Source organism: Synchiropus splendidus, chromosome 1 (genome assembly GCF_027744825.2).
Source record: "Synchiropus splendidus isolate RoL2022-P1 chromosome 1, RoL_Sspl_1.0, whole genome shotgun sequence".
Taxonomy (NCBI): Eukaryota; Metazoa; Chordata; class Actinopteri; order Syngnathiformes; family Callionymidae; genus Synchiropus; species Synchiropus splendidus.
The window spans coordinates 47,867,194-47,885,671 of record NC_071334.1 but is presented as its reverse complement, the minus strand read 5'-3'; the positions used below and the strand labels follow the sequence as shown (position 1 = coordinate 47,885,671).

Sequence of the window (18,478 nt, the reverse complement as noted above, 5' to 3'; positions counted from 1 at the left end):
AGAATTGTATGGTTGCTTCATTGACAACTCGTAACAGAAATGTGTTTGTGTGCAGTAATGACAATGGAGCATCGCGCTTATCTGCTTTACAATGTCATAAATGGCATGGAATCGAAAGTTTATTGATTTTTTTTTTAGCGTACACAGAATGAAAACAGCATTTCTTCTTTCTGATTACAGTATGTCTTTGTTGACTTGATGTCGGTGACCTTATAACCATCGACAAGCAGAATAAGACCTGAAGATAAAAGAGCAACATGGTCGACTGCAAATGACGAATGCATGATCGCAAATACATTATTAACACCTGCAAAGATGTAAAATAGTCACACATAATTGTCAATGAAAGTGAAATAAAAATATAGGAAAGAAAGAAAAGACATTAGAGAAATAATACAGAACGTCTGTGGTGTTCATACAAATGTAATTACAGTGTATTAGAAGAGATTAAAATTAGCATGAAATCAAATGAAAGACAAAGCTGGGGATCACAAATACATACAAATGTTGACGCTTAAAAACTTTCGGACATTTGGACACCACATCAAAAAAAGCTTTTGGAACACCACATCAAAAAGGGGACAAAATTAACAAAATTAAAATTCACAAAACATGAACTAAATAAACATTTCAAACGTGAGAAATAACACCGTCAAAAAAGAGTGTGAACATGACAAAACAAAGCCACATGGTAGCGGAGGAAAATCGTTCTCTGAAAAAAAATGAATTAGACAATTTGTGCTTAATTAATCTCAATTAATCGCAGATATCAGAATATTTGCCACAAGAAGCCACATTTTTCAATGAATTTCAATGAATGTGGTATGTTACTGAATCAAATGATGGACCCATACATACATTTAAACAACAAAATATTCTTTATTTTGCATCAGTTTGACAATAGCACAATAAACCAGGATGGTGTCTATATTCAAGTTTTTATATCACCTTATTTAAACTGAAGCTCTTTTAACGTCTTGAAAATATTTGGATAAGAATTTCAATGTTATAAGAATTTCAAGTCCATTCAGAGTAGTGGAAACCCTGGCCATTGTGTAGTGAAAAACGTCCCTGAACCAAAGCAAACAGATGCTTTTGATTGCTTTTGTTCAGGGATTCCTCCATGTTTGTTGTTGTTGTTCTCATCCTAGCTGCCACGTGTCTTGTGCATCAGTGTGATCAGTGGACCAGGAACTCCTGCACTTACAAAGGTTCCCTGTTGTCTGGAGAGCAAACTGTTAAATAAAATCAAATGAAATTATTATTTTTTTGTAAATAATTAACCATAATAATGTTGTAATTAATGAATTGTAATTAACTTGTTAAAGTCCCACCACTAATAATTATACAGTATGTAATTGAAAAACTGGCCTCAGGAAATAGGACTTTGACAAAAATTGGGTGCACAGAATACGAAAAAAATTTTAAAAAGTCTTTCTATAGATGGAATAAAATGGGGGTGAAATGTGGCGACGAAAAATCTAAACTCAAATGTCTGTATGTATGTCACCATGCCAGTTCATCTGATCCTTCCTCTCTCCAGAAATCCAAGTCCACACTGTCCCAGGCCAGGCACACCAGGGCGGCCTCCGCTCACCTTACTTCCCATATTGAATCCGCGCTACAACAGATCGTTGAACAGCAGATGCGAGTCGACATGGCCAACTCCCAGATCCGCTCAGAGGTGTGTGAACACATTTGAGCAGGATCCATACACATCGATCTGCGGCTCCTCAGTGGATTCCTTAAAGGGTCTTCGTTCCTCTCCCCAGCCGACAGACTCGCTGACCGGTGTGAAGGCGGACATGGAGGCGGCCAAGCTCCAGTTGGAGGAATACTCTCGCACACTGGCCGAGCTCATCGGCAAAATCGGTAACGCATCAGTATCTGGAAACCTCGTGAAGCCATGAATCTCCATTATACGGCAAATGCCACATCACTAAGGAGCTTCGCTGCTTCCAACGGCCCATTGCACCTGGAAATAAGCTTCGGATATTTATCCTGGCTGCAGAGCTTGATTAAGTGTTGCTCATGGGACCCAAAAGAGGTTTTTGTTGGTAATTTATGTTTATTAAAGGAGCAGTTGTTCCACTGATCTGTTGAGGGCCACATGATAAGAGTTGGCTGAATTGTTGACAGAGTTTCTCACTGTCATCAACTTCCACCTCGGGACCGAAGTTAACAAAAAATATGAATTGGAGTCAATGGAGAGATAAGAGTTCTTTTCTGATCCAGCTTCAAATATGCTATAAATCTCACATATGATGTCTGTGAATTGCAAAAACACATTCTAATACCGTGAGAGCACAGCTTTTAGATTGGGCATGACAAGTTACTTTAGGTTTTGTGTGATACGTAGTAGCGAACTACAAGGCTCGGCGTACTCAATAGTCAGGCGAGTGAGAGTCAGCAGGCGGGACAAGCTCTCCAGGGTCAGCTCATGTTTGCTAGCTTCTACCTTTGATAGCTTAGTACCTTTAGCATCTGCCTTAGCAGCCGAGCAGTCAGAGTCTGCTGTGATGTCATACTATGTCAAATAATTAATAAACCCATTTTCACAAGCAAATAACTCATAAAATACCCAACAAACTTACTCATAAATAACATTATTGTTTATAATTTAAACTGAGGTACAGCATATGTGTGATCCAGGGCACGAGGCATGAAGTGAACCAGAAAATAACTTTGATGTCCCCATCGACTTCCATTCTTTTTTTTCAATCGTAGGTTAAATGGACCGACCAGAAGGGGTGGAGACTTAGGCTCCCTATGGCTTTTCCCACCATGTGTGCAGATGTTACTGAATATTGCAGCAATCTATGCAGTGACATTGGCGTCCATCAGTGGCAGCATCCTCAAACTATTTTTCAGAGACCATTAGATGGTGCTCTCGGTTGAGAAATTATGTTAGGTTTCATTGAATTCTTAGTTCAAGTCCAAACATTTTGCAGCAGACAGTGCCATCTGGTGGCCTGTGAAAATCAGGGCTCTGTGTCATGAACCCATCACGACCTACGATGATACTAGTCACAGTTTAGATTCCACACATCACCAGCACTTTAGTGAGGAGAGCTCCCCTGCGTGCAACCCCCGCCTGGAACACCACATGAGGCGATGCATGAGGCGACGTGAATCGCGGAAGGCTGCCTTCAACGTCAACTTAGGATGCAGAAGTCACTTGAAGACTGTCACCACTTGACACATTGGGAGTGAGAATGGGTAGATTTTATTTGTTCTGATAACTTGTAAATCAAGAGCACCTTTGATACATCATCGGTACATTTTGAGATTTGAACAGATTCCCTCGCGTGAAAGTAGAAAGTATGGAATATATCAAACCTTTGAGACGAGCAGATGGGAATGAATCCACAACTCAAGTGTTCCGACGAGGTGATTTTAACACTTGCTCTACTTCATCCGTCAGATGAAAGTGTGCCGCTGGACCGATTCGACCGGATCTTAAATGAAACGGAGCGCCACTTGAGCATGCTGCGTGGAAGCGTGGAAAGCCCGTCTCTGGGCACCAAGATCCAGACGCTCCGCTCGGCTGCCAAAGACCAAGAAAGCCGCCTCGCAGTCATCGAGCAGGACATTGAGGAGATCACAGAGGAGAGGGACAGTCTCAGGGACATCGCCTTGAACCTGCCTGAGTCCTGCCCCGAGGCTGCAAGAGGGAGCGGCACTAGGCACTGAAGAGGCCATCGTAAAAGAGCAGCTCCGGTTCTGGGAGGATTCTGGTCGTAAACGAGGCGGCTGTTGCTTTATTTCTGTTTTAAAAAATCTTTATATCCTCCTTCCTTCATTGTCTTTAAGGTACGACTTATTTTATCGCCGCAGATAATGTCTCCCACGATCTCTCAAGTCCTGTCCACTCCTCTGTTCCTTCTCTGCCCACTGACAATATCAAAAGTCTCATTTCACTGTGAATAACAATCAGCTACTATCTGCAGGAACGCTCCGACAACTCTGAAATAATACAGATTCTGCAAGTGGGTATTTCTCCCCACTGACACTTCCATTTACACGCCAGCTCTCTTTTATCTGATGGACTTGATCAACCGTTCATTTCTGTGGCCACAGCACGGTTCAGGTCAGGGTTGAATCGCGCATGCAACCTTGGATTGAAGATTGAATCTGACTTGTTTTGTTTTGTTTGACTGGATTCTCACCCGAACTTGCACTGTCCACACGATCACGTTTGTGATTTAGAAATACTGTACATCAGTTCATTCAAATAAAAACCTGCTGAATTTTATCTGTGTTTTGTGAAGTCTGGGTTCTATGGGGAACTACAATAAGGACAAAAAGTATAAAATAGAATAGCATTTCATGAAGATCACAAATAAGGTTCACAGGGCTGTGTGGACCTCTCACTTTGGCTTGAGTGAAGAAAGGAACAAAGGATATATATATATATATATATATATATATATATATATATATATATATATATATATATATATATATATATATATATATATATATATATATATATATATATATATACTGTGATCCACTGATCACACTGAGGCACAAGACACGTGGCAGCTAGGATGATAACAACAACAACAAACATGGAGGAATCCCTGAAAAAAAGCAAACAAAAGCAAATGTACTTGAAATTCTTATAAAATTGAAATTCTTATAGAAATATTTCCAAGACATTAAAAGAGCTTCAGTTTAAATAAGGTGATATAAAAACTTGAATATAGCCACCGTCGTGATTTATTGTGCTTTGGTCAAACTGATGCAAAATAAACAATAGTTTGTTGGTTAAATGTTTGTATGGGTCCATCGTTTGATTCAGTAACATACCAAATTCATTCAAATTGAAAAATGTGACTTCTTGTGGCAAAAGTTTTTATACCATTAAACCATGATTAATTGAGATTTATTAATCGCAAATTCTCTAATTAATATTTTTTTTAATCCAACCCCATATTTTCTATATATATATATATAAAGAGAGAGAGAGAGATCAAGTATCAAATAAGCAAAGTATTGATATGGATATTAAATTATTGCAGTTATGCTACACAAACAAAACATGGAAAAAAAAAAAACGTCTTTCGACTCACCTTTCCAAGAGGGCATTTCCTTTGGTTTGGTTAAGAAAAAACAGCGCAGTAGATAAAACCTTTTGCGTCAGGATGTCATGAAATGAATTTACAACATAGAAATGAAACTCCACTGTCATAAGAAAGTAAGTAGTAAAGGTTCAAATCGACTGTAGATTCTACAGTGCAAAAATTGTAATTGTACAGTACAAAGTCTTTAGAATTACGCAAGTTAAATGAATAAGAAAAGTCTAAAAGCAGAAGTAGACAAAGTAGACTATAGACAGTTAAAAAAAAGGAAATTACTTTGCAGATGAATCAAGAGTGCTTGAAAATGCAGAATAAACCCTCCATCCAAATTGTTGCTGCCACATCAGAATCAAACAAATATCTTCAAAGCGAGAACCCAATGAACACTGAGGCTCATAAATTCATCCGAAGAGCAAATAAGTGTCAGATGATTTGGAACGTTTCCCTCTGAAAAGCAAGGAAATCCTCACAATGAGAAGGCAGAATGCCTGACACGCTCCAAACCGCAAACTAAAATATTAAGCAACGCCTCCTCGACCGCTGAGCTTGTCGACCTGCATTACAGGGTCCCGTCTGTCATCAGTTCAGGGAGCCTGTTTGCTGCAACATTTCAAGCCCCTCACTGAGTCACAGACTTTCTCCGTGTGTCGCTTGGTTATTTGCTTTCGATTGCCAGCGCGACTCTATAGATAAAAGGCGACATAAGTAAATGTCAGATGTGAGAGAGACACAGGCGTTGACAGACGACAGGTTCAAAAAGTCATGCATCTGCGGGGTGGATTTGAACTCTGAATATCTGTTTACCAATGCAAATGCGGGCTTGTGAGCTTTTGTTTGCAAACAAATTGCTAGTGGCGTGAGTGCGAAAGGTTCCAGCAGCAGCCACTCAAATCACAGTCCCACCGGTGGTGTCGCTTTCCTCTCCGCGTGTTTGTTGTTGGCCAGGAAAAGCTCCTTGTTATTGACTGGTCAGGTTGAGAGAGTAACAGACCACCTCACAACTCATGGACAGATGCCAGCCATATCCAAGTCTCCAGCAGATGTTGGAGCTCTTAAATTGTCATGACGTCTCGTAGATTTATTTTTTCCTTTCTTTCTTTTAATCGTAAGCTTTGTCAAGTGACAGTGTTCCTCTGCGATGAATTTAATTACCATGAGGTCCTTGAAACGCCACACAATTGGTTTCGTTTTTTTTGTAATTTTGGTCACATATGTGCTTGAAAACAAACCACATCTGTATGAGAAGTACTAGAGGAAGAAGATTTTCAGTTCCTTCCCTAAGCCTCAGTCCCTCAACTTTAGCCCTAAAAACCAAGTGTTAAGGGCCATGTGTGACTTACAAATAGGACAAACCCTAAATGCAGATACGTCCTCGGACTGTGGGGGGCAGCATTGAACGAAAGCGCCATTCAGTCTGTCAATTCAGAAGAAGTTTGATTGAAGATCATAAAGCAAATTAAATGTCATGCAACAAGATAATACAACGGTTTTCGTCATATTTATATCTCCATTCTCAACAAGCCAGGAGCCAGCGAATCTCCTGAGAGTCAGTACAGCCCTTTGAAGGGGCGTGCATTTTTTAGGTGGAGGCTGAGGTTGAGGATTCAGCCAGGAATTCACCCTTTTACAAGAAACTGGAGAAAGTTCTCAACTTTCGATCTTGGTCCAGCAATTGCTGCTGTCTTCAACACCATCGCACTGTGGACGATCAGTCAAGTCCAGTGAGATGTTTCCGACGAGGACTTTCTGTTGCTCTGTCCCATTAATTTTGAGATTCTTTCTTGTTGTTCTACAAAATACAGTGGTACCTCGGTTCTCCACCACAATTCGTTCCAGACGGCTGTTCGAGAAGCGAATTGTTCGAAATATGAATCGACTGTTCCCGTCTCTTGAGAGACGGCACTCTCTCGAGGTGCCCGGTGCGTGTCCAGCTCTGAATGTGCGCTTCTGTGCAGTTTGGCTGTGACAAAGTCATAAACCAAGTAACGCTCTGTCCCAGACTCGCCTCATCCCTGTCCCAGCTCCAGCCCACAACAGGACATCAAACCCTGGAGTGTGCGCTCCAGCCTCAGAGGAGGTGTGGAGAGCGAGCACCTCCGCTGTGACACTCTACCACGGTCCAGTGCGGAGACAGGAAAGGTTTTACACCTCAATATGAAGAAAAAACAGTCAGTAAATGTAGCCAACGGGACACGTCTGCATACAGAGGCTGCGTTATACACAATAACAAAGGGCATCGTGGGTCAACTGATCGGTCCCCTTTTTTCGGGGGTGTTTGAGTTCTGGATTTTCATTTGAAATCCGAAGCAAAAAAATCTCTGAATTTTTGTTCGAACTCCGATTTGATCAAATTCCGGGACATTCGAAAACCGAGGTACGTCAATTTAATTGACTTTACCAACATATTACAAATAAAACAAACATGGCATGCTGTTAAACAATTTTGACCAAATTTTGCAATTTCTCTGTTTGCAGACATACTGCATGCATTTTACTGCTTGATTGAAGAAGTGGTTGGACATCATTGCATGGTATAAATGTCCAACCTCAGTGCCTCTGATGCCTGAGTTAGTTAGATTTATGCATAACAACAATATGAATCGTGAGGCATAGTCTAAACCATCTTGAAGAGTTGGCCTGGTGTTTGACACCACGTGAACAAGTAAAATGTCAGCAAAATATCACCACTGAGGGAGGAATGCAGGCACTCTAATCAGGGTCATGTTAGAAGATAAATAAAATAACTGGAAAAAACTGTTTGTTTGTTTTTTTCAAACATAACAAGAATAACGTAAAACAAATGACTCTCTCCAGCACATGGAACAGGTTCTGCAGCATCCTCCTTGACACCCCACAGGAACAGGGTCTGAGAGACAAGAATGTTAGTGGTCACACACACACACTGCACCAGCAACATGGTTTTAGCAGAGAAAAAGTACCTGCAATGGGATCATACACCCTATGTTGCCCACATGTATTTTTGTGTGAGGTCTGGCGGGACGAAAGGGTTTTAAAGGGGGAAGAGAGCACCCCGGTGCTGAAAGGTAAGTAGATTAAAGTTTTGAATGAACGTCAACTACTGAGGTCATTTTGATGAGTGGAAAACAAAGCCCTCAAACTTAAACTGCACCTGTAAAGAGTCTGGTCGACTCCCTGATGCCAGAAATGACCAGGGATTTGGCAGAGTGGAGTCCAGCGACAAGCTTGCTGATGCAACTCTCCTGGATCCCAGAGCAAGCTTTTGTCAACCAGCAGAGGCAGAGGAGACAACAAAGAGGGTCATAGCAGCTGCAGCAGCGATGACTCCCACTGAAAGTGATGCAGAGACAGAGGTGGCATCAGGTGCTGCAGTCGGCACAAGTGCAATGTTTTGGAAGGACTTTGATGAGAGAATGAGAATGTAGGAGGACTGGAACAACATCAACTACATCAGACCTCATAATGGAGATGAGGGGTTTCTTAGCTGAGGAACACCGACCTCGCACGTTGGACCCACTGTCATGGTCAAAGAGATGTTCCCCAGTTTATATACGGCTTTCTGTGGTGATGAAGGCCAGGTTGTGCATCGTGGCCACATCTGTACCATCAGAGAGAATCTTTTCCAAGACTGGGCAGATCATCTCTGACCGGAGGAACAGGCTGAGTCCATCAAGGGTCAGCCAACTTCTTTTTGTAAACGCCAACCTGCCTTGAGGACATAGTTGTTCATTTGACATGAGTTCATTTTTGTAGTTCACAGTTCAAGTTTATGACACAATAAAATAGTTTTGCTTTCACAACTGTATGCTTTACTTGTGTGAAAGAAAAACAAAAAAGTCATAGAAATACAAACGTGTATAATCATATTGTGATAAGTCTCAGTAACAATCGTATCTACCTATATGTAGATAGATACGATTGTTACTGCATATATATATATATATATATATATATATATATATATATAAAACTTTGTGTTCCATGCACCACAATTGTTGGAGAACTAATTGTTCGCAGTTCTTTGAACGGGAAATAGAATTTAACGAAATAACTCATCGTTCACAGTTCACAGTTCTTTGAACGGGAAGTAGAATTGAACAAAAGAACTAATCGTTCGCAGTTCACAGTTCTTTGAACAGGAAATAGAACTGAACGAAATGTCGCCTAAGGAATCCAGCACTTCTGTTGGAGCTACGGCGGACGATTAAGCGTTGTTTATAAGTCACGACAAGACGTCCGGTAGCGCCTCTCAAAATAAACTAAAAGGAGGAAACAGTATCTGCACATGCGCAAAAGTGAACTACTCACTCAAATGAACGAATCGTTCTAAGAACGACCCATCACTAATGCCAGCGCTGTAGCTATGTAGCTCATGCCAGCCTTCCCATCAAAGGAACCCGGTCGTATCTGAGCAGCTTTCATCTTTGACAATTTGGAGTTAAGACAGACTTGTTCGAACCACACGACCTCGTCGTGGCTGTTTCCATGCGCAGGTCGATATGCTAATGTACACTGAGCGCGAGCACAAGCGTGTGGCATGTTATTTATTGCTGCATTACAACGCCACCCATGGACAGATTTTACTTCCAAGTTTTTAACTTTTTTCGGTGGCCAGTTTTTAGAAACAGTATGATTTTCTAATTTCTGCTTGCGTCTGTCGCAGTTCCAATCTGGTCCAAACTGTCACTGTCCCATGACATCCATCATGACGCAGCGCCGCCCGGAGGTTAGGAAGACTTTCAACATGAGCATGAATCAGTGTTCAAAGACTCCTGTCATTCTCGAGCTTTGAAACTTCAACACTCTGAACTTACATGGCTTGAGCTGGATGCATGTTTCCTGCCCATTGCTTCAGATTCCCCAGGTCTTCATCTGATCCTGGTGCAACCCCTCCTTATACCTGCTGAGTTTACACTCAGATAGAACTGTTCTTGAAACTTTGTCTCTGCTTTGGTGCTCTGCAACATCGCCAGGAGCACTTTCTGAAACCCAGGCGTCTCTCATTCACGGACATCACATCATGAAAGTACAGATCACGTTGCAAAAGGATGAGTTGCTTATTGTCTTCAAGCATGACACAAAGGTAGCTCCATGTCCTGCAACTGACTCCTCTTTACAAATGCATTAACAGTGAGTATAGTGGAGATGGAATGAACTGTCAGTAGGTGAGTTTTGGTTTTCTCCAAGCTTAGTTAAGACTACATTTGAAAGCTTACTGAGCCCAAAGATCCAAAGATTCTGTCATAAAGCTAGATTTTCTTTTCAACTTTTCACCAAAGAATGGAAGCCACATAGCAATAAATTGCATCATATATTGGCTTTAAAAGCTCGGCTTTCTTAACATTTATTTCTCAAAGATTTAGATTTTATGGATAGATGGTAATTAATTCATATTTATTTAGTTATTTGCTGTTTTTTGTCAGAATATATTTTTAGATTATGATTATTTATCTCTTCATTTCAATCCAGCAGTTCCACCCTGATTTCCCTCTCACCAAAACTCGATAGACGAGTAGTTGTCCCTGGTCATTTAACCGCCCCCATTCACCCCTCTAACCCCTCGCCTTCTCTTTTTTTAGCTTCAACTGTGTGAAATGAAACTTTTACAAAATTATATGCTCCTGTGTTGCAACAAGTGAAATCATTCCTTGATGAAGATAAAGGTTCAGAGTGATGAAATGCATGTCTCTGATCTTCAATCCACTGTGACGACTCGTGTGGAGAAATGTCTCCCAAATTCACCGTAAGAGCTTTTCAAGAGCAGCCGTGAGCCGCTTCAACAGGCCGCCGTGAGATTATCATATTTAAGACAAACATTTGGTTCCGTGCGTCAGCTACACATGGTGCTCACATGCGCCTTAGGAGGAATCCCACACACGTGTTTGTCTTAGTGCTGTGTGACAACAAAAAATACAAAATATCTCTCAACTCAATTTCTCAAAATTATTTTTCACTTTTCTCATTTTTATAAAAAAAAATGGTAGCAAAGTCAGTCGTGCATGCTCAGGACATAGCGATGACCTCATGAGCGCGAACATCAGGTCAGACACGATGAAACAGAATCATTATGGAAAACTCACAGGCTGGTAGACGACCTGCAGAGAGCTGACTCACAGATGTAATGTTGGCCCGGCTGTGACCAGAATTTGCCTGGAATAATGTTTCTGCTCATCAGCTGAACGTCCTTGAATATTCTGACCGTCACTGTGTGGCTTTTCTGAGTGAAACGCAATCCAGCATTTTTTTGTTTTTATGCATACCAGGTGGCTGGTTAAGATGCACTTTGCTACACTTTCCAAAGACCCAATGGCATACGAGTCATAATTCAAGTTATTTAAAAGAAGTGCTTTATTATGAGCATTTGATTTAAATAACTACCACCAAACAAATTGTTTAATGTCTATGTACCAATTCAGTGCAAAAAGAAAGAAAGGAAAGGAAATTTAATAGGGACTATGACTATGTAAATCTCCATTGAGGTCCATTCCATTTTAACATTCTGAATGTCTCTCATACATTTCAAATTCCAGTGTCCAATGTATTTTAAGGGACAGGAGACTCACAAATGAGATCAGTTTTATTTCATTTTATATGTTGTTTCATTTTAGTTACTCTGACTCCAAGAGGGCTGTATAAATAAAGTCACACGGCCTCATTTTGGGCTGCGCTTTGACCGGTTCTGACCCACAGAATGAGTCTGACAAGTCACTTGTTCAGGTGCCATTTTAGTTCAATAAGGGACTCCTCATTTTCACATCATATATGTCATGTCATTTCAATTGACTCAAATGTGGTTGGGTGGAGGATGACGATGGTGAGCTCTCATTGAAGCTCTCATTGTTACGTTATGTGTGATGTGACTTGACCTTTTGTGACCATGAGCTTGACTCTCTATGCTGCAAACGTGGCACAGAAAGTACTATTTTTCTACACAGTCACACTAAAGTTAAATTGTATGATCAGAAACAAAGCACCGCCCCAGGTGGGTTCGGGGGGATATGCATCAACCGGCGTGTCGCCCAAGTTTCCTATCCTCTGACATGAATAAATAATGAAGCGTGTTTGCCTGCCAAGACTAAATAGAACAATTGTTTCCAAGACGCATTTCCAAGGTCAGGCCTTGACAAATCACTGCGACAAAACTTCACACCAGGGTCCCGGTGGGTTTCCAGTCAAGCTGTTAATCCACGAGCCACCAAACTGAGATTTTCTTTGACAGAATAAAACAGTCACTTGTGAGATACGCGGTATAAAAAAAAACAGAGATGAAGTTGTTTTTCTCATTGACAGCTAGAAGCAGTTCACGCTATCTAGTTTTTATTAGTCGCACCACTGCACTCAGGGGAGCTCATGCTGCCTTTATAACTCAGCAGCTGACGCTGTGAACCACCCAAAAAAAGACCAATGTGTTCTTCCGGGGATTAAGTCAGGTATGTTTACAGTTCAATGTAATGAAGGTCTTTTGTGAGAATGATCCACTTTAAATTCTAATGGATTCCTAAGTATTCCCTTTTGTGCTAAAATGTTCAGAGGTACTGATGTTTAAGAGAGTTGGGAAGCTGAAATGTTTGTAAACACAAATTTTAAGGTTTGCAATGGCCCTCAAGTTATTGTGCTGTATTTTATGAGTTGAATCACCCCAAAAATGAAAGAAATTTGCTTCGCATACTTCCTTCAATCAGAAAAGAGCTAGCCTCAGTGCATCTGGTCTGAAGAGATAAAACTGCCAGAGTCTGAATCTTCTTCTAAACCACCTTTCAATACAAGTTCCTTCAAAGGGCCATTTCTGTCTTTTGTCTTTCTCTTCTTACGTGCTTCCTTTCTCACTCAGTAATTGGTCTGTCTCATCTTTTACCCGACAGACAGACAGACAGACAGACAGATAGACAGACGACAGACAGATAGATAGATAGATAGATAGATAGATAGATAGATAGATAGATAGATAGATAGATAGATATGAGGATATGTTGTGACCCGGCACTCCTCTTTCTCCGCAGATCCTTGAGCCGACTGGGCCCATAAAGCAAAGTCACACCTGAGGTGAATGAAGAGACTAATGCCCACTTCAAACAACACTTCTCACTAATCCCTGCATGCTCCCTCAGTGAAGGAGAGCCGCTGACACCTGGACGCTGCCGCTCGATGCCCACTCTGACTTCACAAGTGAGGAGAGCAAAACACCACACACTCGCCGCATTATTCATTCAGCACACTTCCCTCCACTGATGCACGACCCCATCCCAGTCTGATCTTTGAAGTGTCTGGGAGGTAGACATGTGACTCTCATGTAAATATCGAAGCGCCAGCCTTTCAAAAAATGGAGCTACCTGTACTTTTGGCAGCTCAGAATAATGTTGTAAGTAACTGATGGACATTATAACTATTATGACTTAATTGTACTTTTATCATGTCACCATTAGTCACTGGATCTTGTATTTTCTACCTGATAAAAATTCTTCCTATTTGAAACCTTCTCTTCGAATATATGTATCTATATGTAGATATATATACAATTTTCTCGTAATCAGATGAACATCTTGGTAAAAGACAGATGTGAAAGAACGTGAAGACATTTTTTATTATTATTCTGTTTAAAATTTCTTTTCACAGGCCTGATCATGAAACAAGTTTTTATATATACTTCATTATACTTTTATTGGTGAAAAACCTAACATAATTTATCAAATAAAAGTCACTGTAGATTGTAGCTGTGGTGGTTGGCAAACAAACAAAATGTAAAAAAAAAAAAAGACAAAATCTGACTCCTTATACAAGGAAATAAACATTCAATACAAAGCTATCCGTAATATTTCTCTTTTATAGTCTCACTGTGAGCTCAGGAAGGCTGCAAAAATACAGCCTAAAAGGGACGCATGTGGCCCTTGGGCAGCACTTACCTGGTGTGATTTAGACTATGCCTGGGAACCTTAAGTCCACCTGAACGTTATGGCCCCAGGGATAGGTGGATTGATACCTTCAATAATTCACCAATGACACTCCGACAACTTATCAGAAATCATGCGGTCATAATGGCAAGGCCGAAAGTCGTCCCTGTAAACATATAAAGGAGCCATTACCCAGACACAGACAGAGCCTTCTGTCCGTGCTCTGCATTCATTTCGTCTGCATTTCTGCATGTTTCCACGAATCTTACAGATACGGACCAAACAGAGCAGTACCACCAGTAACCGCGGGGGGCAGTGTTGCTGTCACAAAGACGACAAAACAATGGCAGAGATTCTCTGTCCTCCTGTTGCAATATATTTAATGGTTTTATGTATCAAGTATGGAAATAGTGCGATTACTTAAACAGCAATCGCATGCTGTTACTCCTGAAAAGTTGAATAATGTAATGTTAATCTTCCTGATGTATTTTTTAAATGTACACACACACTACTTACTATGTACTTGTTTTGAATAAGAATTTAATTTCTGTAACATAAGATACATTATCAATCATAAATAATTGGATTATTGGATTAGTTTTATGACAACCAAATGAACCCTGTCAATGTTTTTTTTGTTGAGTAACAACTCTCATTAGGAAACAGTACATCTTATTTACAAAACGTGAAAACACACCAACATTATTTACAAACTGTCAGACAAAACAGACCTTCACTTACTCACTATTATCTACAACACATTCAGCATTCACTCTCAGGCAAACTTTTTCATGTCATCCATGTCTACAAAAACAGGATTTCTGGCATCAGTGTCATCTCCATTGTCCTCCAGCAGACTCTTTAAAGCCTTTTCCTGCCACTGCTCCATCACAGCATGGAGTGTGGGCAAACTCAACTTGCATTTGAAGACACCTGGGTTTTCATCCATCCACTGGACAGCCATGTAGAGATCCTGCACAATTCTGGACTGATCCTGCAGCAAAGTAAAATCGCATATATTGCCATCACCCCCAAACACAAGATACCATTGATACTACTGGTGTTAAAGTTTTGGGAATACCAAAAGTGAATTGCTCCAGGTCTTTCTGCAGGGCAGCCGAAAAAGAGGCTCCACCATGGAGCAGCTCTTCAGCCTCCTGGGTCCAGAAGGCTGACCACGCCTTTCGAATAATTTGATTTGATCAGTAAAATTCAAGTCATCTTACCCTTCAGTGGAGAACTTCTCCATAGGCTGCACACACCACCACTTGGCAACAACCCACTTTGTGTAGAGGTGTGTCATTGTCATGACATGATGCATTTGTGGCCTCGAGCAGTCTTAGACAGAAGGCCATTGAGGCCCAAGCCAACCACATCCCATGCTTCATTAACCTTGTGGAATATCTGAAACATTTTTTTTTTTTTTTTGCATTTCGTTCAGCAAAGATTGTACATGCCAGTGGTGTTCCGTCAGGGACAGTAAGGCCTTCTCTGCTGGCCTTACATAAGCAGAAATCATGAGCATATTTATGACAAAAGTGAATTTCATTTGTAATGTATTTTCCCCAAATGTATTACATATAGTATATACAATAATCATACTCGTGTCATAGTATATCCCAGTGTTGTTTTTCCGAGTTAGAGTTTTCATCCAATCAGAATTCAGTTAGCTTGTGTCGTCATGTCCAAGGCCTTCAGCAGCAAAAGTGCAGTCGCTGGTGCCCTCAGAGTGAACAGACACGTATAGTTGATAGCTGCGATAGCCATTCAGATCAGGAGTTGGGGACAGCGAGACCTTCTAGCAGGCCTCACGTCACGGAACGTGACTTGTACAATTTAGTTTTTAGCTGTTAGGACGTATTAATAAATCTTGCATATGCCTAATTTTTAAATAATTAATACATAATTAATAATAATAATATGCCTCAATTTATTTTTGCAACTTATGTTATAGAATATTAAAGGCGATTAGAAATATGATTACTGCTAATGTTGCCATTTCCTATCAACAATTTTCATACCTTTCAATATAAAGTTGCGAGCAGAGCGCCGCATTTCTTGTCTGTCAATCTTTGACACAATGGAGCCAAAAACGCCAGTCAAGAGAAACTCCCTGAAACACATGAAGTAGTCGAAATTCCTCATCTTTAGCGGACTGACATGGAGCGCAACCTGCTTCTCTACACGTTAGTGCTGTGACGTTTCCAGTCATGATAATTTCGCGGTCAAGCGGAAACAACCATGTGCGCATGTGAGCAGAAAATGTTCTCATAAAAACTAGGGAAACAGGGCGAAGAAGGGAATAGGGCAGTGACAGCCTCACCAACGTCCGCCAAGAACTAAATGATCAATACTTCTTCCACAATCGCCATGTTTGTTTTGGAGTTTGTTGTTGTTGTAAACGTTTCACTGTGGGCTGCGTCTCCCACGTCCATCAATTCTTGTAGTGTTTGACATGTTTGTCATCATGGCCCAGATTTGAACTACATTCAAATGTCCTTTTAAAATAGACACAAATGATCTTGGTGTATTTTTTCAAACAAAAATTAAAATGTCAAATTAATATTTGTGGTGGAAGAACCTTGCCGGGGCGAAATGAAATGTCTTTTTATCTTTCACTCCATGGATTCATACTGAGCTTTCACACGAAGGAGATGGGTGATTAAAGAAATGCATTTGTGCAGATGTTTGACATTGTGCTACAAATGTTCTTCTCGAGCCTTTTCTTAAGTGTGTCTCACTTTGAGGAATGCAGACGGTTCGTGGACGTCACGTCGACCTTGTTTGAGTCTCGCTCCTTTAATCCGAAATACAAATCTCCATCAAATGAAGCTGGAAACTCTTTTCAAAGAGCAGTCCTTTAAACACACTCACAACGGCGTATTTGAGACGCTCTCAAAGCCATGTTATCCCACGCAACCCAGGTGTGAACCAGTAGCTTTCTCAAGGCTTTGCGATCAAAGTGGCATCTTATTAATTCAGCAAGAAAATGACCGTGAGACTTCAGAAACATGATGATTTCAATTTGAACATAGACATTATGTTATAGTGTATCATCATCTTTGGCTGTATTTAGCCTTTCTGACACTCCACAGAGTACTATAGTAAGTACTCTCTCACAGTGCAGAAAAATATTTCTTATCATCACTGGTGTCACTAAGCTGACCAGCTCGCTTCTTCCCAGTCAGACTGTTGCTGCTCATCCGTTCTTCAGAAGACGGTTTAAATAAGTCTCATGGCTGTGGGAGGAAACCTAAGTGCAAACCCACACAAGCCAAGGATGAGCATTCAAACTCCACGCGATGCCTCAATCAACCTGTTAGCTTTTGACCCTGCAGCATGAACTGCTATTTCAGCGTGCCGCCCACACGTCAACACACTTTAGCCGTCTCAGACACATACATACATGAAGCTCACCAGTTATTAGAACATGTAACACACAAAATATTAAGGTACACACACCCACAATAAATGCACATGTATTGTCATCATGAGAGACACGGGAATATTAACTGACACCCACGCATACATGTCAACGTTTGCATACATGGATAACAAAACTGTAACCTAACTGTAATGATACACACATGAACTAAAAAAAAAAAAATTACATATTATATAGCACTCTTACGTACATTCAGACACACACATATTTGTAAATACTTCCGAGCCACTTTTTTTGGAATCAAAATGCGCAAAAAGTCGCACATGTTTTGTTGCTAGAATGGCAAGAAGGACTTCACAACTGTAATCTGTTACTCTGTAGTTTTGAACATGTTGTAATACATTTCGGACCTTGGAAGTTGACAGTTGACAGGCAGCTTACCACAGATCATAACTTCATACTCCAAGATTATGAAGTGAAACTTGCTACGAGTTATCAGCTCACCTGAACATGGCTGAAAATACTAAACATCCTGTCTTCAGACTCACCTATTTTTTTCCCTGGATTTTTGTATGCACCTGTTCTCCAGAGGTCCCCTAGGAACCTCGGGGCCTAGATGAGAGCTCTACCCTTCAGCCTGTATCCACAAACGTGTCCTCTCTCTTTAAACGTTCACGCATCTTTTTCTCTGCAGCTCACACACTCTGCCCTCCGTGACAAGGCTGTGAAAGGTGAGTAAGCAAAAAAGAAGGTTTATTCGCCAGAGATTACGCCGGGGATCCCGGCTGTGACTCAATTAACTGCCGTGACACTGACTTAGAGCTCTGAGAGCAGGGACACAAAGGCAAACTCTTCACTCACTGGTCGATGAAAATGCAGAGGGCTCCAACGCTTGTGTGATGAATACTTTGCCAAAAGGTCAGCGCCACACCCGTCCTTGACGCCTTGTGTGCTGAGCTCACCAACCATACACCAAGCAGTCTTTAAAAAAAGAGTCTCATATCTTCAGTAAATCTCTTTTTTTTTAGATTTCTGCCTTTACTCATCTTAAATGAGCCTTTCCTTCAAACAAAAATGTTCACTGAAGATTGTGTCCTCTTCATTGGAGCAACAGTCTCTCACAGATGACTGAGCCTCTG

General features: G+C 40.9%; 1 protein-coding gene across 2 annotated transcripts in view; it reads left to right on the top strand.

The window, feature by feature from the left end:
• The window catches only part of lamc3 (laminin, gamma 3), a 143,558-nt gene extending 139,318 nt beyond the window's left edge, over window positions 1-4,240 (top strand). For both annotated transcript variants that reach the window (XM_053853530.1, XM_053853529.1), the window contains exons 26-28: window positions 1,544-1,684; window positions 1,773-1,872; window positions 3,425-4,240. In XM_053853530.1, coding sequence (XP_053709505.1) covers window positions 1,544-1,684; window positions 1,773-1,872; window positions 3,425-3,693 — 510 coding nt within the window. In that variant the 3' untranslated portion in view covers window positions 3,694-4,240. The remainder of the gene's footprint in view (window positions 1-1,543; window positions 1,685-1,772; window positions 1,873-3,424) is intronic.
• The last annotated feature ends 14,238 nt before the right edge of the window (window positions 4,241-18,478 follow it).